At 42.2% G+C, this 23,936-nt stretch overlaps 1 protein-coding gene across 1 annotated transcript; it reads left to right on the top strand.

Moving 5' to 3' along the window:
* Positions 1-16,433: 16,433 nt before the first annotated feature.
* Positions 16,434-17,384, top strand: TMEM177 (transmembrane protein 177). The gene has a single exon (XM_009946561.2). The coding sequence runs from the start codon at positions 16,434-16,436 to the stop codon at positions 17,382-17,384; it is 951 nt and encodes a 316-aa protein (XP_009944863.1).
* The last annotated feature ends 6,552 nt before the right edge of the window (positions 17,385-23,936 follow it).

Here is a 23,936-nt window from a genome sequence, read left to right as displayed (position 1 = left end):
TTTTTTAATTTTTCACTTGTTAATGACCCATACAGATAATTTCAATCATTTGTATAATTGTGTTTAGACAGAATGTGTCGATGTTTTGCTCTCTTAAACCCAGATGGCTTTTTTAGGATAGGTTAATACTCTATTTCAGTACTTTACCGATGCTCGAATGAACTGATCACAGAATCACAGCATGGTTTGGGTTGGAAGGGCCCTTAAAGACCACCCAGTTCCAACCCCCCGCCATGGGCAGGGACACCTTCCACCAGACCAGGTTGCTCCAAGCCCCATCCAGCCTGGCCTTGAACACTGCCAGGGAGAGGGCAGCCACAGCTTCTCTGGGCAACCTGTGCCAGTGCCTCACCACCCTCACATTGAATAACTTTTTCCTTATACCTAATCTAAATCTATGCTCTTTCAATTTTAAAGCCATTACCCCAGAGTAATGATAACGACTTCCAGAATACAGTGCAAAATCAGAAGAAGCCCCTCCAAACCATTTGCCATCATCTGTCAAACAGAAGTATTTTCCATAAAATCTGGAGGGGTACAGAACTCTAAAGAAGAGATTTATAATTACGTGGTGTTCCTTCCCAGAGAGGAAAGGAAATTTTCTGGGTTAGCACAAAGGTTTAGAAAACAGAGGACTGAAACACGGTACTCTACCCTGATGTCTTCCCACAACAGTCCCTGGAAGAAAGTTTCATTTATGAAGCATTGAGCCTGCAAATTAAATTAGTTATGTTGTGTGATCTGTGCATTTAAGAATGGGGTCACTTCTCACATGTATGTGTGATGCCGCAGCCTGCTCTTAGAGAAATAAGTAACGTTCTTGGACCAAAATGGTTCAGTGTTTCTGCTTTCCACGTCTTGCTATTGTGCAGATATTAAAGGATGGAAGAGGTGTGGCATACATTGTTTACTGTGCACTGCAGAGAAGCTCTTCCCAGTCACACAACCAAGTATAAAGCTAAATTCAAATGAAAAGCAATCAATTTGAATAAAGAGAAATAAAAGGTTGCAAAAGATAACACTTCATTAGATCTGTTTTACTTCCATCCACAGGTCTGCTCTCCTTTTCCCAATTCCCATTCTTGGCTGGTGAGGGGTTGTTGGGTGATAGAGCGACTGTTATAGTTTAGCCCTGGGTATGGGCTAAATGTAGACACTGGAAAACACAGGGGTACCTTTTTCTGTTGCCTGGACTGTAAAACACCATGAAATCTGGTAAGGAAACGCTGGTCTGCTGGTGCCTTTCCTAGCAGCGCCACATGAAAATATCCAAAAGGTGGAGGGTTAGAATTGCTTCTTGCAGCTGCTGCCCGTTTTCAGAGGGCTGGTGCCCAGGGCTGGCTGGCAGCTGATGGAAACAGGTATGCATGGTATGAAGCCCAGCAGCTGGTGCTGAGGGGAAGGTGTCACCTGTGTGGGGGACAGGTAAAATGCCAATGGGTCAGTTGGAAGGGTGGGATGGCATGTGTGCATTAAAGGATGACTGAAGTGGAAGAACTTTTTGAATCATCATTTCTCCCTGAACAGAAGTTCTTTGCTAAGCAGAGGAGGTGGAGATGGAATTCAGGATGAATTTTGAAACCGTTCTTGTCCACAACAATGCAACAATAACCAGGTTATTGTATTTCCTCTCATGCTCCTGCCCATGGTGATCTTACTTGGCCACCTACTGTTTGGGGCCTTGTGTCTAACATTGCCTGAAAGGTGTTCAGGGCTCTGAACACACCTGGCTGTTGCATAAAGTCCCTAGCTACTTTAAACTATTATTAATTCAAGACCAGCATGAGGAAGAACTGATTCAGTCTGTTTTTCAAATGGAAAAGAGTCTCTTTACCTGACAAGTCTAAGCAGATCACCCTTCTGCTGAGAGGAGGAGAGTAAAACCCGGTGTATGTAACTGGAGAGCATACACAGTCCTAGTGACCTCCTGGGAAAGATTTTGAATTGAAACTGGTGGTGTTTGTCCAGAACTGACTATGTCAACAGAAATGCACTTATTTTTCTCTGCTGCTTTTTAAAAGATCTCTTTTAATTACCTTTGTTTGAGATAGCAGTTGATAGCATCTAACAGCTGAACAATCCTCATCATCACCTCTGATTAGAAGAGACTAGACAGGGTGGGAAACTTGAAGTTTTGCCTTATTTGCTTTAGAGCTTTTATTCTGTTTTATGCTTGATGCAAAGCCCACTGGAGTCCAACTGAAAGTTTCCATTTCTTTTAGGTTTTAGTTCAATACCTTTGCCAATAGCCATTTAGTCACAGCCTGACTGCTAGCATATGTAATCAAAACAAGTCTTGCAACTACATGCTAAACAGTATTTGTGGACAGCAGGGACTCAGCACAGACTTCCAAGTTAGAGAAAGAGGCTCTCTAGGCCTCTCCTGGGGTATTTTGCCAGGGTAAAAAGAGCGTCATGAGTGCTCAGCTGGTGGCGTTGATCTGGCACAATCTGTCCAGATAGACTGATTCTAAAATGACCTGAAAGCAGCAAACTTTCCCCCAACACACCTGTTCTTGCTTGGACCTACAATAACTTGGGAATGCAGATTGTTAGAGCTGAGGAGTACCGTCTCTGAAAACCAGAAAGCTTTTTTTTTTTTTTTTTGTCCATTGCAGCCATGTTTTGTTACAGTCATTTAAATAGATGAACTCCTGCACACACAAAGTTGTTTGCTCTATTTATTTTTTCCCCATGTTTTCATGTGTATTAACTTACTCCCTGCAGTCCCAGTGGAAGAGAAATCAAGCATCTCCTCATTAAAATTCAAAGCTATTAATTTTGGCATCCTCTGTGTAATAAGCAGCTTTATTTCAGATTGCACATAGCCTACATTTTGCACCACAGACAGTTTTACAGAATAAAGCATGAAATATAGTGGTCAGCAGTAGAGGCAAAGAAAAGATGAGAGGACCTCGTTGAACCTTTCAGAAACTAGGTTTTTTTTGGGTAGGAGGTACAGCAGGACTACACTGTCTTTGTCTTTGTGCTTGGTATTAACAGAACAGGGGGTTTAGAGTCAGAGTTTTTATTAGATTCTTTCCCCTACACTAACAATAGCAAACATACAATTGAGCTCTTGAGTTTTGTGTAAAATGACTAACCACTGATCACATCTTTAGAAGTTGTCCTTAATGTTTATCAAGTATGTACCTTAGAAAGAAAACAAGACTCAGGTGGCTTGGATCATGACAGGAATCACTTAATTAAGGGGAGATTTAAGGGAGAGAGAGAACTTGCTGGTAAATCAAATCTCTGTTTTGGAAGAGAGGGGAAATACAGAGAAGAAATTGTATGTTTAATTTTTTCTTATTTTGCTGGAGCAGAGTTTCCATCTGCATGTGTGCTCCCATGTAAACTCTTCATTCTAGTTGCTTCTTTGCACAAAGCAAACATAAGTAACTGAAAGGTTTGCAAGTGTATTTGGTAACAGTCTTCCTGTCCTGTACCTCATCAGTCAATGAAATATTGACATTTGTGTGCAGCAAATCAGAATATCAAAGTGATCTGTAAACGAACATCAGCTCTTGCTGATTACAGTGCTGTTCTGTAACTTCTCCTAAGCTTCAGTCATTCTCCTGTTAACTTTGTATGAAGAAACCATGTGACAGAAATAGATATATTTATTGAAACCTCATACTGTTTTTAAGCTGAGGGCACTATGACTCATTCTCACCTGGTTCTTAGATGTTGTCACTCATCTGTAAAGTTGCTCTCTGAAAACCACTTTGATATCTGTTGCACTTGATATGGCTGTTCTCAACTTTTGTTTTAGCACTGAATTATCTATGGCAAGCTAACTAATAAGTAGTTATCATAATATATGATAAGTTTTCCTTTGTCTTTATGGATAATACAGACTGCTCCTCAAAACGCAGCTTCCAGCTTTTTGATTGACTCTCCAGTTTGTTGGCTCCCATGTGATTCTCCAGATGTAACATGTGAGTCACTGTTATCAATTTCAGATTAGTAGGGAGATTACTCCTGATGAATGCAAACCATTCTTGGCATTTAAAGATTTCTGTTTCAGAATGTGGATTATCAGTTTCACAGTCTTCTGAGCTATTATCCCTGTGTCTTCTCTTGTGATTTGTGATATACAAATGCAAACTACTGTGATAATAGGCTTTTGCAGGAGTGGCCTAACAATGGCAGGGTTCCTGCCTTGCATATTCTTTGTCATAGCATTTCACATCTGCACGTAGTATGTTATCCTTACCATAGTTCACAGACTATGCCCTTTCTCAGCCCTTTGTTTTTATTTTTCCTTGGAGAATACCTTCAGTTAGTGAAAAACAACAGTTTATTTTGGATTTGATTAGTATCTCATGAGAAGACTTGAAGAGGATGTAACACCCTCTTGAGGAGACTGTGATGCAAACAATAACCTCTCTGAAACAAAAATGTTTTCTGTAAACCAACATACATTCCCCTTTGTAGGATGCTGGTTGGCTTGAAGCTTGTCTTGGGATTTAACAGAAGTTTCTTCTCATGTAGTTATTCAGTGGATAGGAAAGAATCCAGAAGTGTTATTGTTTATACTATGACCATGCTTTATCATTTGGAATAATTTCCAATGATGCTGAACCCGTGGTATTTCACTTGTCAGTATTCAGACCTGGAATATGATTGCAGTTTTAGGAAGCTCTTAGAGGATGACATAGTCATTCTGGAGTGACTGTAGGTGACAACTGGATCTTTGAATGCTGCATCAGCTGTGTAGGTCTTCAAAGCTTATTTTGAAAGGTACCCACAGCATCTTTCATTAGAACTTACCTTTGCAGATGGAATGCTTATGTTTCAAGCCAGACATAGGAAATATATATATAGTGTAAACTTCATTAGACATCCCTAGCAACATATACTTGGAGTGGCAGTAGATGTACTAGTGATATTGTGGTATCCAGATTTCATTTTAGAAACTATCCTGAAAAAGCTATTGATCTGGAAAGCTAGTACTTAAATAAAGAGATGCTAGTAAGCCACATAAACGAGCCTGTCTGTTCCAGATCAAACTTACGGCTTACATAGGAATGTGGTTTTTTGGGTGGTACTGCTTCCTTTAGGCTTCTAGCTGAGAGGGGATCTTTTCAAAACTTAATTCATTTGCAAGGATGGAGCACACAGAAGTTGATGCAGTCATACTTACTGTAAGCTGTCTTGGAGATCTGTGCGGTCTGAAGCACAGCTCAACAATGTTTCTTAAAGTACTGTAAGATCCTTAAGTGACTGCCACAGTAGAAACAGACTGTTCAGTGGCCGAACATCATCTGCTTTTCCCCAAGAAGAGAGTGTGGCATCAGACCACTCCTACACACAGACAAATACCACAGTGTCAAAGCAGACATATTTCACCTGGTTCAGCAAAGAAATTAGTTCATAGAAAACAGCCTTGGTTTACTGCAGCTGCTCTCTGCTTCACACACTCCTTGTAAGACTTGATCAGCTCCCACACAGAAGCTGTTATTTTTCTCCAGTTAAACATGATGTCCAAGAAAAAAATGCTGTGGGTTACAGCTATTCATGATCCCATCTTCTCATGATGACCTCTTAAGTATTTTAACTATGATTTTCTGACTGAGGAAAAAAAATTAGAAGTCACTTTGAGAGTGGGGAAAACAAAATGGAACTAGGTAGCTTTTATTTTTAAACTAGGCACCCAACAGGTTGGGACTGGGAGTCTCCAGCACAAAGCACTGGGCAAACGGGCCCTCAGTAGGGAAACAGAAATAAAATGCTGGATTTCCTGTGGTGACAGAAAAATGATTTCTGCATTAACAGAATATATCTTTCACTACTATTGCCAGCATGAGTCTTCTTTCCCTAGACAGTACAGATGTGGATCCGAGCTTTGATTATAACACTGAATAAGGCAAGTCTTAAACTGATTTGGTTTCTATTAATTCAGCATGTTCCAAATAGATCTCACTTTAACATTCAACTTGCATTTCCTCTACATTTAATCCAGTTATTTCTATTGATAACTCTCCCATAGAACTGGGTTGTCTTTTCAGCTGACTTGAGTCAGGGTGGAATCTGTGGTCTGTGCTTGTGCCAGGAGTATGTACTGTTTTCATAGGTTTTAAATGCATGAAATAGAGAATTTTCACTAAAAATATTGTGGCATCCCTGATTTGACTTCCTTTGCCCAGCCTCTGATCCCCATAATCTGATCTTTAGAGTTTAAATTACTAGAGGCAAGAGACATATCCTTGCACATCCTCCCACAGTATGCACTGCTAAAGGGCCCCAGACTTCTACATATGCTTTACTGAGGCTGTGAAGACATCAATCGCTTTAGTTTTTGAATAACTCTGTAGGTGCCAACAAATTCTAAGTTTAATAACCATGATTTGTTTCTGAAATGTAGCCTTAGCAGGTAACAGTGCCCGGCTTCTTGGAGTTTTTGCTGTGATCTGTCAAGAATATTGAGAAATCAGTCTGACTGCGTGAAAAACTCAGCAAATCAAAAAGATGTCCACTTGACTTTTAGATTCTGTCTTTGTATTTTGCAGGTTGATAACCTGCAAAGTTGACATGTACTAGGTCTGGTGTACAAAGTCACGCTCTGTTGAGAACAAGTGGAAGAAATTGGCCCAGGTGGCCAAGAAGGCCAACAGCATCCTGGCCTATATCAGAAATAGCGTGGCCAGCAGGAGTAGGGAAGTGATTGTGCCCCTGTACTCAGCACTGGTGAGGCTGCACTTCGAGTGCTGTGTGCAGTTTTGGGCCTCTCAGTGCAAGAAAGACATTGAGGTGCTGGAGTGTGTCCAGAGATGGGCAATGAAGCTGGTGAAGGGCCGTGAGAACAGGTCTTATGAGGAGCGGCTGAGGGAACTGGGGTGGTTTAGTCTGGAGGAGGCTGAGGGGAGACCTTATCACTCTCTTACAACTACCTGAAAGGAGGCTGTAGTGAGGTGGGGGTCAGTCTCTTCTCCCAAGTAACAAGTGATAGGGCGAGAGGAAACAGCCTCTCAAGTTGTGCCAGGGAAGGTTTAGGTTGGACACCAGGAAAAATTTCTTTACTGAAAGAGCGATCAAACATTGGAACAGGCTGCCCAGGGAAGTGGTGGAGTCACCACCCCTGGAGGCGTTCAAAAAAATATGTAGATGTGGTGCTTAGGGACATGGTTTAGTGGACGTGGTGGTGTTGGGTTGATGGTCGGACTTGATCTTAGAGGTCTTTTCCAACCTAATGATTCTATGATAAATTGCACTTCATCTTCAGTATTCAACCATGCCACCATTCTGCTTTTCTTAGTCAAAACACTTATTTCCGGTTCTTTGGGTACTGCACCCATATCAACACTCTCAGCTACTGCTTATGACAGAACACTGTATGTGTTACAGTCAACATTTCTGATGCATAGATACACTTATTCCTAGGACCTTTATGTTGACTTGTTCCTGGTATGTCTTGTTCACGTATCGTTCTAGCTATGCATAAAAATGAATATTTAATAACAATCCTCTTCATGGTATTTCCAACAAAGAGAAATCCTCTGAATGCAATTGTGCTCTGCCTCCCAGTCTTCCTAGCAAGAGCCAGGACCAAGTCTGCCTCTGGAACAGGATTACAAACATTTTAAAGTTTTGTTCCACAACATAAAATGGAATCCAAAGACGTGGTCCACAGAGTCTCTGCTCCCTGACCCTCTCCTGCTAGAATAGCCTATGTTCTGTTTGTACCTTCCACAGCTACTGAGATAGGAAAACATACCATTATCTGCAGTGGGTCTTCGAAGGTCATAATATTTGCAAAGTACTCCCACCATGGAGCAGTGCTCAGTGATCACCAAGGCTGACTGACTCAGAGAAACACCCCAATTTCTCCTTGCTGTCAAATATAATTACCTTTGCAGTAAGGATATCTGGAATTGTAAATATTACAAAGGTTAGATAGTGTGATTAAATCTGTTATATTTAACATTCCCTCTAAGTACTGGCATCCTCCCCTCCTCAAGACATGCTGCTTCCAATTCTGAAGGGAAACGGTGCTAATTAGCTGTATTATGAAGACATATGACATCTTAATACACTATAGCTACCTTCCTTTCAGCACAGCCAGCTAATTGCAAGACCAGAACTCTTAAAAATAAAGACTATGTTAGTTACAGACAATGCACAATTGTCCTGGTTACAAGTTTGGCTTGTATGCACTGGCGAGAAATCCCAGGCTAGACAATGAAATTATGTTTGTGAGTTTTGTTCCGATTTCATCAAATGGCATCACAATGATGTCTGTAATACAGCTAGACCCTAATGTAATTTAAAATTCAATATGGTATAGGGTCTGTCTGCACAACGTGGATAGATCCGAAGCAGTTTTAAATAGCAGTAGGCTACTTGCAGGACCACGGAGTTCAGCATGAATTGATTTGTCCAGAATCTGTAAGTGGTTTTGCTTCTCAGCTCTCTGCTGCTGGTATCTAGATTTTCCACCAGCATCCATGTTAACCTGTTAGCATCAGCAGAGATTGCAAAGTACGTTCAGATCAAGGAATTTTTTTATGATTATACTTAAGGAGTCCTGTTTGAGAGAAGGATTCTCTTACTGCACAGGATGCTCACTCTATCAACTTCTGGTACATCCAGCTAGAGCTGAGGAGGCTTGTATCCCAGAATCTGAAAATGCAGACTCAAAGCAATAAAAACATGATGACCTGCATGTTTTTCCGTTCCCACATCTGCCACCACAAAGACCCCACCTGAATTTTAGGCAGATCCGAACCAGCAGAAGAATACTTTAAAATGTAACGCCAAGTGTGTTTGAGTGGAAACAGCAGTCCCACAAAGTCATGTAGCCAGCCAAATGCCTCATAGCCTTTTTGATGCCTTCTAAAACACTAGGTTTTGATCTCTGACCAATTCTGAGCTGTGGTACATTGGGAAGAAAATATCTTCACAGCTCTTCTAAAGACTCTTTATTTTACTTTGATTGCTTTGATCCATATACCTGCCAATCCCAACAACACAACCATCTTTTCACTCCTTCTTGAATACTGGGGTTTGAAGGTTTGATTTTAGACCAGGAATAGAATTCCCTGTTCTATTCCCACTGCTGTGTTTCTGAATGCTCATCCTTCACTATAGTTGTCTATATATCAACCTCTTGAGAGGGCAGCACAAGGTATGTATTTATCTCTAAGAACATATGCGTGCCCCAGGAACAAGATCAACAATTGGGAATAGATCATATTTTTCCACAGCAAAGGCTTAACAGGGAGACAGGAAACTTTTTATCCTACTACTTTTTACGCATGGCTTTGATTATCAGCATGAGACTGGCAGAGCTTTTGGCATTCCAGCCAAACCTTAACACAAGGGAAAATGTGGATTCTAACCTGTGCTATCTGAGCCCATAGCAAAATCCTAGAGCACAGGCAAAAATTGCAGTTGTATCCCACATTAGCTGGATGATGTGAATGTTCCATCTGGGATGGAACTATAAGATGAGGAGTGGGATTGGGACACACAAGGAATTGTTATCAGTATTGGCCAGTATCTTACCTTTTCAGAAACTAAAATTGCTGAGATCTCAACAGCTGCACCTTCATGCTTTTGCTCAATGCTGCGTACACTTTAATCCCACTGTCAATTCGCTATTAGCTGCAATATGGAGATGTGAAACTTGCTCAGTGTGATAGGCTGGAAAGCCATTTTGCCACAAGCTTTTCTTCCCTTCAGTGCAGTAGGATGATCATTTAAGTATGAACAGGCTTGACCTTTTGACATCTGTCACAAACCCTAGCAGTCACTTAATACATCAGTTTTCAGTGCATTGTGCATTGTCTGCTGCCTTCTGCCGAGTTGGAAATACTTCCAGCAGAGGTCATTGTAAGTCACCTTAATACAGGTACTTTCTAGGTATATGTTTTGCTGGAGAGACTTGCACTGCTCCTCCATATGCTTTCCACTCATTACTGAAGTGCTACGCTCAGCAACGTTGAAAAGCAGTCCAGGTAGCTGTACCAAAAAACAGACTGACATCTCACGTCCTTCCTTCACAAGAAGATCTTCCCCAGGTCTGCCAACACATCCCACTTCAGGATCCTTTTTTTGTGCTCTAACATTTTCTCTGTTATTCATCAGACTTCTCTATCCTCATGTCTTTAATTTGACAAATGCTCTTGTAGAAACCCCTGACATCTACACTATCCAGTCCCTTGTTTTTCATGATTGCTTCCGTAAATAATTGGCAGATGATCCTTGTCCTGCAGACTTTATAATGTCTCTCTTCCTGCTATCCTTGTTACTCTATGGTCAGAGACTCAGACAGTACATTTCCTTAGTCCCAAAATCCTGCGGTGTCTCTTGCATCTGACACCTGCAAGAACTGAACTACATGAAGAAGTGTTTGGGACAAGCAATGTTGCATAAACTTGGGCCAGAACTGCAAGGCTCTTCATGCTATCCTCCATTAAAGATTATGTCTGGAGGCTGGATTACCCCAAAACTTGCATAAAAGGGCAGATAAATGGACTCCATAGAGGAAGAAGAGGTTCGGGGAAGAAATATGTGTATCTCAGACTGGTGGACACTCACTGACTGATGACATTTACTCTGGAGATCACATAAGCAAAGCAGACTGTCTAAGTACACAGATCATTAAGAAAAGCCAATGACTTTCAGTTCTGTATTTAAAAATCAACTTTTTTTGCTAACATAGCAACAAGACTTTATATACAAAATCTTAAGTTAGAGAGGCAGGTGATACTAGGCATGTATATGTTTTCTGCTAAAACATCAGGCAGAACTGCAATATTATTTTTGCATGAGTAACCTAGAGCATGTCCTATAGCACCACCTAGCAGGCTAATTTAAAAGTGGTCTATATCCCTCGATCCCTGACTATAACGATGTGTTTTATGCAACAGAAATAGGGAGCCCTTCAGTCTTCTTTAACCTTTCTTGCTGTAACAGCTGCTTCTTGAAACCAGAATCATGCCAACATGGTGATTAGTAAAGTTGGGGTCTCTACTTTTCACAATCATATTAATTATTAAGCTCTTAAGAGAAACCGTAGTGCAAATGCAGTGCTGTGCCAGCCTCTTGAGTTTTTGTATATGAAACCATTGGTTTCCAGACCAACGGTACAGAAGGTAGAAGCACCTTTCAGAAAGTCAGGCTGTACAAACTCATCCAACCCTCCCTCCATATATCACTTAGGATAAGTAAGTCTTGGTGACTCTCAGGCTTTCAAAATCCATCACCATGCTGTTTCAGGTAGTGAGGAGTCTGGTCTCCAGCTGTCCATCATCATCTGCATGCACCTTTTCTTCACACATCTGAATGAAGTATGAATATCAATGCCAACTTACAAATGATAAGTTTTGGCAGACGATGAAGCTACATGCTGAGGCTGCAGACCCATGGCTGTAACAGCTTTCTGCTGATATAAAGGGAGAGGTGAAGCTCTCCTTTTCTTCTGTCTGCCTCCCACCTTGTTGAAGCCCTGGCACTTTTCAGACTTTTCAATGACCCCTTCAGCTCATTAACCTGGTAGAAACGATCCCTTTTTTTCCGTTACTATCTTTTCTGCTCATAGTGAGTTAAAAGCAGTGCACAAGAGGGCCTGATGGATGCCAGATCTGGCAAAAAGTGGTTCAGAGGGAGACAGAGAGGTGAGGAAGGGGGGATCTTTCCTCTGACTTCCCCTTTTGGGTGGCAGCAAACGGTTCATCTGTCTTGCCATATTGCATAAAACCATAACCTAAGGGTAGAACTGTGACCCCTCATGAAGGAGTGTGTTTTCTTAGCAATTAGCAACTCGTTTATTGGAAGTCGAAACCAAGAGTGTCATTAACAGCCTCTGTTCACAACAGGGAGGGATGTTGGGTATGCCTAGCCAGGCCTGTTTAACACTAGCATTTCTAAAATGCAGGAGATCATCTAGTAGGAAAAAGATAGGATAAAATATCTTCATTAGGATACTTTCACATAATTCCTGGAGCAAGACCTGAATTTGAACGAAAACTTGTAAGTATTCAGTTTACAATCTTAATCCTTTTATGTGAAAGCAAATCGCAGGTCAAAAGGTGTAGGAACTGAGCCTTTACTGGTAAGAGATGCCTCAATCAGAGGCTGTAAAAAGAAAAATTGATCTATCAAAATTAATCTAAGTAGATAATAATCATGGCTTGCTTTAATTTCTATTCTGCTGTCTCTCAACCCACTACAAAGCATTATTTCTGTTTGGATTGTAAAAAATGCTTACCTCATGACTGCCTGGTGTGAAGGGACATTTTAAAACAACCATCAAGCACCAATGCATACTTTTCCTATAAATGAGGCAAAACCAATTTTCTGCTATCCATTACCCAAATAAAATCCTAAGCTGGCCAAAAGCTATTCTCTGTCCTTGTTTTGCAAGGACTGCACAACCCAGGGGCAAGGCTGGAGCCACACTCTCAGAGGCCAGCGCTTACCAAAGGGTGCTGCTCCGGTCACCAATCACCCTCTTCGCTCCAGCCAAGCAGTGCTGCCACGAAAAGGACAGAACATCTCCACGGCTTTCTCGGATCACCCAGGTTGTGGAAAAAATCCATGCACGATTGCTGAGAAACTACACCAGCCACCTTCTGCTTTGAGCAAATCATAACTTTAAAGCAAATAAAAATCCCTGCATGTGTTGTTTTCCTCCTAGGGATGACAGAGAAAGCAAATCCAACATGATGGATGCTAGTTATGCCACTTATTGCCTTCCCAGTGAGCGTTCCTGCGCTGCAGCGGGAGGGCTGTATTAATAATACATACGTAGGGTATTTGGCAGGAAGAACACTGGGAGTTACAGCACAAAACACAAGGACACGGAACGAATTTATGACTCCGGCAGAAGCAGTCCCGCTCTCCCAGGGGTGTCTCTCAGCGAGCGCCGGCCTTGCCCTGCTCCTCCCTTGCGAGGGGGATCCTCCCTCTCGCATCTCCCGCTCGGGAGATTTCTGCCGCCGATTTACTCGAGGCCACGGTTCACCCATGAGGCTTCAAGCCCTGAGCCTGTGACAACCCTAAAGACCCGCGGCGGAGAACCGCCCCCCGCCACGGCGCCACCGCCCGCCCCTGCCCCTGCCCCTTCCGGCCGCCGCACGGCACCGGGGAGGCGGCCGCCCCGCCGGAGCCCCGCCTCGGCCGCAGCGCGGGGAGCCTCGGTAGGTGCGGGCGCGGGGCGGGGGAGGAGAGGACGGCCTGAGGCCAGGGGCCCGCTCGAACCAGCCCTCAGCGCCCCCGGCATGGCGGGGTAGGGGGGCGGGGAGCGCTGCCGCCGCGGCCTGCTCTCCCGGGGCCGGGCGGGGCCTCGCCTGCCCCTCGCGTAAAGCCGTTGGTAGCCACACCACCCCCCACTTTCGTCTTGGTTTTGTTTCGGCAAGTGAGCCTTGAAATCCTGAGCCCTGGAGGCGGGTCCAGGCCTCGCCCCGTTTCCTGCTACTGTGTTAAGTTGGGCTACGTGTAATTAGGAAAAATAAATTTATTCAAGTGTTAGGAAACAACCTGTCTAGGTGTCCCCGTTTTGAAATTTAGCTATTAAAATTCTCAGACTTACGTGAGAATGAGTGCCCTTAACATCACAGAGAAACACGGTATTTCAGCATTTGGGGGAGGCCACCTTATCAACGTTGTTGCGGCTTAATGGGAACTAAGTAAATGATTAAGTTGGCAGGATACGGTCCGTATAAATTGCCTTCTAGTTTCCGGTTGCCATTCTTGTACATAAATTGTACAAAGTTTATGAATAAAAATAAAGATGTCATATGCAGTTAGGGCTGCAGTGGGATTTTCTGCAGCTGAGAGTCTGTGCTGACCCTCGGGGAAGGTTTGAGAGCGTGAATGCTAGGAGGTACCGGGGGCAATTTTATTTTCCAGAGTATTGATTACCATGAGAAGATTAATACTCTGTGGCATTTCCTGCTTCTTCTTGCATTAGGTGTGTGGCAGGACTGTTGGGCATAATCCAGTCAAGAGCATGTCCTGGGCTGCGAGGGGTCTGTTCACAAAGGTTTAAAGCCATGCCCGCACAAAGGCTAATTTAATTTAAAAAAAAATATATATATATATTTAGCAACTGTTACAATTTTAATGACTGAAGCAGGAAAAAAGTTAGTGTTAATGCATTGAGGTGTATCCTGCCGTTATGGCTGTTTAGGAGAAGTATATAGATAAGCATGGCGCTTCTGACCCTCTTTCCTACGGTTACCCGGGGGCTGCTGGCTGTCCGCCTGTCCAGGTGTCCTTCCCGGCATCCCGAGTCACTGACTGGGAGGACTATTCAGCCTCCCATGTGCTTGCTGAGCACCTTTCAGCCATGCAAGAAAGGAAAGTAGACTGATTTTCAGCATGGTCTGTCCTTCACCACACTGGTGTGGACATAAGCTGAGGGGGTATTTTCTCCTTGCAGTGTTCCTAACCTTAAAAAGGTGTGTTAGCCAGCCCGAATGAGAGGGCTTTCTCTGACATGAGCAGGAGAAAGAAACGTGGGCAGTCCTTGGCTCAGCCTCACCTGTGGATTAAGTGATAGTCTTCATACAATCATCCCCTTAGAAGTGCTGCCCCCACCCCGTAAATGCCATGACCTCTTCAATCAGATCTAGGCTACCAGATTTGCTGAGAGGTTGTTAACTCCAAAAAGGTCATTTGGGTTTAGTATTGCCATCTTCTGGTTTTTAGCTCTATTATCAAGGAGATTTTCTTCCAAAATTGGGTTTCATCCAAGCTCCTGGCTCTTCAGCATGTTTTTCTTAAATAACTTTGTCAAACAAATCACCACCTCCGGTCTTCAGCAGAATGTAAGAATACCACCACTTATTACACTAAGAAATACGTATTAAATTATTGTATACTTACATGCATCATTGTTTTTATTAAGCACTCAGTATGTGTGCAGTGCAGTATAAACATTAAACAAGATTATTCTTCCCCTGGTGAATTTACAATCTGAAAGAGCTTCATAGGAAGGAGTAGTAATAACATATCATTAAAACACTGCCTTCAATTTAATCCCCTTCCGTTTCCCTGTGGTTAATACTCATTTGCTGTTGACCATGACTGGTGTATCCTGGCATGTCATGCAGTGCTGTTTTATGATGTTACAGCCCCCAGTTGTCCACTCTATCCCTCTGCGGGACGTTCTTGTTCAGCATGAGTGGAAGAGAGCATATGTCTGTGTTTCAGCTGCTGCCGTACAAAGCCCAGCAGCATAGCTGAAATCCACCTCTGGTGGTACTCCACACTAAGACCTTAGTTGTTGTATCAAAGCGCGGTTTCCTTCTGCCACCTCGGCTTCCTGTAAGGACAGCTGGAAACACTAATGTCTTCAACAGCTGCAGCAAGATTCTCTGAAGCTCATGTGTTAAAGCCCTGAGTGAAGAGACATTGCAAGATGCAAGAGGGGCATCTCTTTTTCACTGATACTGGTTGGATTTAGGTGCCTAATTCACTACTGACTTTATAGTAGCATCATTCTAGGGGGAAATTCTGTAGCCAATGGAATTTTTAGAGATTGGAGCTTTCCTGGGCAGAGCACATCATATGGCTTGGACTGTAAAAGGAACTGATACTCCCCAAGGGAAGCAGGACTCTTGAACTGAAGGAGTTGGCAGGTTTGAAAGTTTTTAAGTTTCTTTGCTTATTTAAAGAGTCACAATGTAGTTGTCTGCCCTGAAACAATTTCTGTTCCAGTTTCTGCTCTGGATTGCATGTATTACTTGTCAGAGAAATTATTTCAGAGACAAATTTGTAAAAGTAGCCACCGAAAGCATGCTGCTTTTTGAATATAGCTTTTTGCTGAGTAAGCTAGAACAACTGCCTGGAAGTTGAAATCTGGAAAAAAAAAAACAACCCTAGAAAAAAACCACATACTGTTCTTTTGGAAGAAAAGATACTGTTACAAAGATCCATGTACTGTTCTTTTGTTATTTTGGAAGTTGTAGTCAAGCACAAATTACTGACTTTAGTATTGAGGTTACTATTAAAATTTTTGGAGCTGTGCCGTAGAGGAGGTTAGTGTAGATTAATCTAATTGCTGTCTCTTTCTGGCCTTAGTATCTGTAGTGGAGTGCAACAGTAGGATTGTGCTGGCAAGGACCAGACAAGTAGTTGGGTAAATACAGAATGTATATTGATTGCTGGGGGAAGGAGGAAGTACGGTGGCTTTACTACCGTCTTTATTGCGGTAAGTTGATTTACTGGAGGAAAGGGAGAAGTTAATTCTTCGTATCAATCATCCTATGGTCCAAGGCCCAAAAATTAATGTGTATCACTTTCTCTGTAAAGGTGTTTTGTGTTTTGTTAATGTAGACAAATGTTTCTCTGGCTATGGTGCTCTGCTTCTTCTCATGTTTTTGGTTTTGGTTTGTTTTTTTTTAAATGCTACAGATGAGAGACCCATTATGCACATTTTAATTCCTGATTTTGTGTTATAAACAGGTTAGGATTTGACTATGGCAGTGCAGTTCCTGTGGAAGGCATCTGTGTGGTTAAAGAAGCGCAAGATCACTTTGTTGGCTGTTTCTTGCATGGGACTGTTTGGCGCTAACCTTTCCCATCATGTGTTTCCTGAGCAGACGTTCAAACTGTTGCATGAGGGCTGGTCAGAGGGGCAGCCAGCTGAGCTTTCACAGAGGCTCTGTGCTGTCTTTCAGGATGTCCTTCAAGATGCTGGTGTGAAATCCACTGACTCCTATCGAGCCTTCGCAGCTTCTGGCTTCCACCCAGTGAGTGCGGGAGTCCCCTGGCTGCCTGCAGGCTCTTTGGTGGGTATCCCTCCTAACTTTGATAGTACAGCTGAGGATGGAAAAGGAATAGTCAACCATGTTGTTGTGATCAATGGCAAGAAAGTGGACTGGGAGAGCAATGAAGGTGTTGCTTTGAAGGAAGCTCTGACATTTTCACTTAAAGCTCAGAAGTTTGCCATTGCCAGAGAAGTTGTGTATTTGCAGAACGGCAGCCCTTTAGCAAGTGCAGTTGTGGCTCCAGCTTGCTTAGCTGGTACATTTTTCTGTGGGAGAGGTATAAAGCTACTTTTGGGTTTATCTCCTGGCCCCATTATACTTCGCAGCATCTGTAACCTCATAACTGCCGCTGGTGGACTGATGTGCTATTACATTTCTTACGACGCTGTGACCTATCACCTAGACTGCAAGGCTGACAGAAAGGCAGCTACTATTTCCAAAGACTACGCCAGAGGTGGGGTTGAATTTTATGATAAAATCTTGTCCCGCAACAGGATTCTTCGTGGTCTGATGGGCAAACAAGGGACGAAAATGTATGCCCCGAGTGGTAACCTTTTCCCAAGGCACTGGTTCAGAATAAAGTACACCCCATACACTTACCGAAGAGATTTGATTGTTAATATTTTAAGAGAGCTCCAGGCAGAGGAAGGGAGTGCTTGAATTTTAAACTTGTGAATTATGTATTCTCTTGGAACATTGCTGTGCTGCTTTTTTTTTTTTTCTTCTGTATCTTCATTAGAATTTTGGGGTTTATTTTTGCATATAGTTCGGAAGGAGTTATTGCACATTCTGTGAATAAAGAATTCTCTATTGAAATATTAAAGACTCACTTTAAAGTGCTCTGTTCTGTGTGCATCTCAAATCACAAGACTGCTGAGGAGGGGAACTTCCCAGACACTGATCTGGAAGTTCTGCTGCTCTGCTGTGCCTTCCTGCCAGCGCAGTCTGGAAAATGGTAAGGGTAAAGTCCAATGGTGAGTTTTGGGAGAATTATCATTTAAACTGGCATGTTCATATGTATGTTTGCCATTCCTCCTATGGAACAACCCAAAGCTAGATAGCTACCAGCACCTGCATCATTTTGCTTAAATCTAGTTCCACTCTCTACATGACGTGGAGACAGCAGCGGGTATATCTTGAATGTGTCCCAGCAGTGGCAGTACATAACATGACTGTCACGGTTGCTTGTTTTCTCACAAGTGGGATAAGTGTCTTCAGGAGAGGGTTTTCTGTTTGCTTTGGTACAGTTTTTGTTTAATTTAAAAATATACGTATGTCATCTTTTATGTCAAAGAAGGCAAGGTATAAGAAATAAGTCTGGCATTTGGTGCAGAAAATGGTGAAGTCTGTGATGAAGAGTTGCCAAAGGAAATCAATTCTCCTGTTCAGACTAGCCTAAGAAGGTTTTATCTGGCAGAACCCAGGATTACTAGTCTTCTGGAAAGGTCTTTAGTGCATGGGCACTAAACTTTCCACTGTAGTCTCACCTTGAAGCTTTTACGTGATCTCCAAGATGATAGTTCTCAAACTTTGTAATTCCCTCCTTTCTGTGTTTCTGTTGCAGCCGTTCCAGTAGCCCTCTCTGGTGACATCACAGCAGTTCTCATCTCTGTTGTCATTTTTGCAGGAAATTTCTATTATTTTGTTACAGGTGTGCTGAGTGGCCTGTCTGCTCTGGTTTTGTGCTTTCTTCATCTGCTACAATAATAACCGTCATGCCTGTGTTTGCTCAAACAGTTATTGAGTTCTGATTTCCCTTTGAATCACACAGTGACATAAAGTTGATATACTGGCTGCTGAGGCACGGGTGTTGCCTTACATTGCTGAAGCCATATATATAAGAAGTTTGGGTTTCTGCTGAAGTAATGTGTCATGTTTTTTCTGGACTACCACTTATCACTTGCAGTTGTCCTTTTAAGGTGGTTTCTAGATGTAGGGCATAAGGTGGTTGTTCTTGTTACCTTTGTGAAAGAGTTTGACAAAATCTCATATCTGTGGAATAAAAGGAGACTTCACATTTAAGCAGGGGGCTTTCAGAGCTTCAGGCTAAATTTTATTTGACTTCTCTTCCAGGTAAATCCAATATAACAAGTCAAGTTAGAGGTTTTTCTGTTGAGTGATATAGTGGCTCAAGACTGGAAAGTAACTCCTGTTTTATATAACCTATGAGTCCAATTCATCCTTGTGTTACTCCTTCAGACAAGTCTAAACTCCATGAAATGTTCTTGGAGAGAGCTTCGCCCACTTGTTTTATGTGGTTTAAGGAGCTGGTACTACATCAAGAGTGCAGAGAGGAAACAGAGGCTTCTTTGAGATTTACAACAAGTAGCAGTTTAAGCAAAATTAAATTAAAGAAATCTGCTTGCCTCTCACCACTCCTTACTGCTGCTTTTCATCAAGGTGCCTGCATCCAGTACTGTTATTTAGCATTTCCAGCTTGTAAAACCCTAGTGATGCTAATGGGTTTTGCAGTTGTGCACTTTGCTTTACTCTTCCAGCTGGATTCTCCAGAAAGCTCTACATATCTGTAAATGCTGTGTCTGGTTTACCCTTCTTTGAACTTGATGTGGCATATTGGTGTCAGTGAGAGAGGGCTGGCTAGTATTCAGACGTATGCCCTTGCCCAGCACAGAGATGTTCTTGCCAAGGGCTTACACACCTCTGTATCTATATAGTCCAGCTCCTATTCTGTCACCATCTGTGTAATCTGGAAGCATAGTACTGTCTGTATAAGGGAAATGGAAGTTGAAATCACAACTGCTAATTAAGATTTCCCTGAACTTTAGGAATGTGTGGCTTGTCCCAGGAAAGGTTTGCATTGCGTGTGTGTTGCCAGGTAATTGCTTGCAAGACCACCCATGCTATTTGGCAAGTAAGAATAGCACAACTCAAATATAAGGCCATGAAAATACTCATGCAAAGTCTTACAATACTGAAAATGTTTTTCTGTCAGTGGAATTTCTGATTAAATCAAATAGGATTTCCTCACCCTGGTGATAGAAATGGTCTAGTTTTGAGAGTATAATAGAAGCAAGCACCCCAGAATTAACGGTGAAAACATTGGTTGATCATGCTCTTCTGTGCTAAGAAAAGTCTGACGTGGAAAAGCAAGTTGGCCTAGAAGAACCCAAGTGAATCAATCTGTAAATAGTGTCAGTGAACAGCCTTAGAGTCACCCCCAGCTCTGAAGCTGAAACTCTGAGTTCAGAAAACTTGTTGTAGTAGTAACTGGCATCTCTTGCGCTGCTCAGGTGAGGCAGACTTTGTACAATGTTTTGTGTAGCAAAGCAACAGAAAGTGTTAAGCAAAGGGAATTGCTAGGAGATGTGGATATAAGAAGTCTAAGCCAAGAAACTGTAAAAGCAAGGGTATGAATGAAATAATGAACTCTCATAAAAATGGATATTGTCTACAAAAATTAAGTGCTCTGCCTGGTAAAGTGATTAAAGGATGAAGTATGATTAGCAAAGGACGAAAATGAGTTGCTAGTTTAAATTTATACACAATCTCCTTTAAAGAAAGTTTTCCTTGACTGGTTTATTTATGTTATTATCCTGAACTTTCTAGATAACTGAAAAGAAAATGATCCTTGTAACTTTTATAAATTTTTATATAAATGTAATACTTGCTGCTACATAAAGCTTTAGTGGATAATGCTGCAAGAGATGAGGGCCACCTTGGTGCTGTGCTCAGAATTCCCCACTGGTGTGTAAGAAATGCAGCGTCTGGCTCAGATGTTTCTTTCCCTATCCTAAAAATTGTGGTTTCTTGTCATGGAGAAGCCTTCAGCTTGTTTAATGGTCAAAACCATAAAACTGTCAGAAATTGATCTAGACAGTTTTCTTGCAGACAAACAAACTGTAAAAATAATCTTGTTTAAAATAATTTCTGAATCAGCTGCTATGGGTATCTGGCTCCTCTTGCAATTTACAGGAAGAAGAAGCTTCAGAGGTGGCTTCCAAGAGAGGCATCTCCACCCAGGTGGCATGTGAATAAAGAATGTCCCCCATGCTATTGCCGCAAGGGCTTCAGTTGAAGTGGAGCAGACCTTTAGAAAAGAGCACTTTTTATTACAGTAGGGCACTGTTATCACCCCTTTTCACAGCTGAAGTGGTTTCTACAACCTGACAGATAAGATAGTGAGAGAGCTGACTGGGAAGCTGTGGAGCCTGTTACCCTACAGGGTAAGCTGGTGGTGTTGGGAAAGGTGATGCTGGAAACCCAGCCTAATGCTGTGGTTTTCCCCTTGGCCATAGCAGCTGTGAAACAACCACTGTGACAAAGTGTGGCTTGGGTGGGAGTGAATTAAAATGTATGAATCAAATCATCATGACTGAATCACAGGCAGCTTTCATCAAAGAAACAAATGCAGAGAATCCATCTCAGAGTGAGTTCTGCTATATGCAGCCATTGTGGGCATCATTACAACAACGGTAGGAATCTCCACTATGTGGAAATGCAATTCCTTGCAAGCTGCAGACACCGAGACAAGTATGTGGGCCATATCCTGCAACTGTTATCTGCTTGTGTTCATTAAAAGCTTCATGTAGCAGGTGTGATTACATTAATATAAAAATGATTAAGTTGCAGACAACCTGCCATTCATGCATCCAGTTCTTCCTTGATTTCATTAATCTTAGCTGGAACTGTATATAACTGAAAGGCAGAACACACCGGTAAGCAGAGCAGTGCTGATGAAGGAAGACATAATTAAGATCTCAGAATAAGGAGAACACTGTCAGGAAGAGAGAGAAGCTGAATTTGGTTATCAAAAGTAGACTTACAAACAGAAAAACAATGTAATTATTCTCTAGGAACTGGTATGTTAGACAAATTAAATCTGAAGGAGCTGAAAAATGGCTTATGGATGTTTTGCTGGGCTGCTTTTTCACTGAGAATATATCAGTTTGTTTAGCTGAAGTGAGTACATTCAAGCTGCTCAAACTGCCAAACCCATAAAGTGGAGAAAATTACTAAAATTTGACTAGAAATCAGTCTGTCTTTCCCATCTGGAAAAAGGGAAATTTTTGGACAAGCCCAACTCTTCAGCTTCATAGCCAGAAATAAACACTGAAATGTCGCTGCACTTGGGAGCTCTCACGCTCCTCAGTCAGAACAAGTTTGCCATGACAGGGCAACGAAACTGGTGAAGGGTCTAGAGAACAAGTCTTACGAGGAGCGGCTGAGGGAACTGGGGTTGTTAAGTCTTGAGGAGGCTGAGGGGAGACCTTACGGCTCTTTACAGCTACCTGAAAGGAGGTTGTAGTGAGGTGGGGGTTGGTCTCGTCTCCCAAGTAACAAGTGATAGGACAAGAGAAATGGCCTCTCAAATTATGCCAGGGAAGGTTTAGGTTGGACACCAGGAAAAATGTCTTTACTGAAAGAGTGGCCAAACATTGGAACAGGCTGCCCAGGGAAGTGGTGGAGTCACCATCCCTGGAGGTGTTAAAAAAATGTGTAGATGTGGCACTTCGGGACATGCTTTAGTGGGCATAGTGGTGTTAGGTCAATGGTTGGACTTGATGATCTTGGAGGTCTATTCCAGCCTAATGATTCTATGATGTATCCTGGTCTCCAGTCCTCAGAGAAAGAGTACTGCTAAAGACTCAGTTTGTGTCCAAAAATGCTCTTTAGAAAACACAGCCAGCCCAGCTGTATGTTTGTTTCCCCCCACCTTAGTCTTTCTGCCCTTACTGCAGGAACCATTTGTGGTTCTATGTGCTTGTGCGGTACTTACTGTAATGTGACCTCAGCCTGATGGTGTAACAATGAGATTCCTATATATGGCAGTAATTAAGTGTATTTGGCCTAAGTTTTGAAAAAAGAATTGCCCCTCAAGTCATGATTCCTAGAGAACTTTTGCTTTGTTTTGTTTTGAATGTCTGATCTTCCATCATCTGGAATTCGGGCCTTTTCCCAGTCTCGACCTGGTTACTTGGAGTCACTAGCTTCTTTGGTCTGCAGGAGCATTACTGCATTAACGTAGGCAAGGTGTAAATGGCTTCTTTCAGTATAAATGAGTAACAGATGAAGCTGTGTCCTCCTTTGTGTGTGGCCCAGCTACTGCTGCTGTAGATGTCTTGCAAAACAGCAGAGCTCATTAGTATGACTAACAGTGTTTAGAAAACAGACACTGAGCCCGATCCCAGGTTCACGGTTCCAGGAGTTCTTCCAGAGGGAGCATTAATAAAGGATATGCAGTATCCTGATAACTTTTCTCTAGTAACTGTCTAGTGGTTTAGTGCAGACCTGCTGACCTCTGGTAGCTTTGTTTCTATGATTTGCTGAAATAATTTTCCAGTGGGAAAGCTGTTGTTTCTTCATTCTCTGTTCCTTTGCATTTTCCATTGCTCTGCTATTCTAATTGCCTCTGCTGACTCATTTTGCAAGCTGCTTCAGCTCACTCAGACAAGATTTGTGAACTTTTTAAGCTCTGACTTGCTGCTTGCACTTTCATTTGCACTACTTGCTCCTGCAGTACTTGCTAGCCAAAGACCACAGCAGCTTGAACTTCTCTTTTGTTTTATTAGGTTTAGTCTACCTGGTTTTGCAATGAAAAATGTCTTTAATTAAATGAAAAATAGACATTGTGGTTAAAGGTTAAAAACCTTCTTGTTTTGCCACAAAAAAAAATAATATTGCTTTTGAATTTTCCATTTAGCATTACTTTTTGAAAGGCTATTTCTTACTCACCATCTATGGCACCCAGTTCACTTTTGATCGTAATTTGCCTCTGTCACTTTTAAGATGCTGCTGTTCCCTTAGAAATTTTGTTTCCTATTCCTGAAAATTGCAGGGAATCTCATCTACTTCTATGGCTAGGTGACATATTGTGACTTGAGAAATAACAGCTGATGTTTACCATTAGCTGTTTGTATCAATGTTGACCTAGCTCAGGCATGTCGTGTTACACTTGAGAGCTGTTGTGTAGAGACGTTGCACGCTGGCTTTAAGAACTGCATCTTCTCAAGTAGCTCGTACTGCCAGTTCCACTGTGGAGTTTATAGATGTGTTTTAATTGCCTGCCACTGAGCAGAAGCTGAGGGATATATTGGGTTTTGTTTGATGAAAAAGAACACTTAGTCACTTTTGACAAAATATTTTGAGTAACTCTTGCAAGGTGAGGGGTTTGGAATGTGGAAGAAAAGCCCAGGCAAAACCAAGGAAAATAATCCCATGTCCCTTAACTTTTCTAAATCTTGATATTGTTAC

This window comes from Leptosomus discolor, chromosome 5 (genome assembly GCF_034619465.1).
Source record: "Leptosomus discolor isolate bLepDis1 chromosome 5, bLepDis1.hap2, whole genome shotgun sequence".
Lineage (NCBI taxonomy): Eukaryota > Metazoa > Chordata > Aves > Leptosomiformes > Leptosomidae > Leptosomus > Leptosomus discolor.
This window is presented reverse-complemented; position numbering and strand designations above follow the sequence as displayed.

Coding starts and splice junctions, on each gene's coding strand:
- TMEM177 (XM_009946561.2), top strand. CDS start 16,434: ATGGCAGTGCAGTTCCTGTGGAAGGCATCTGTGTGGTTAAAGAAGCGC.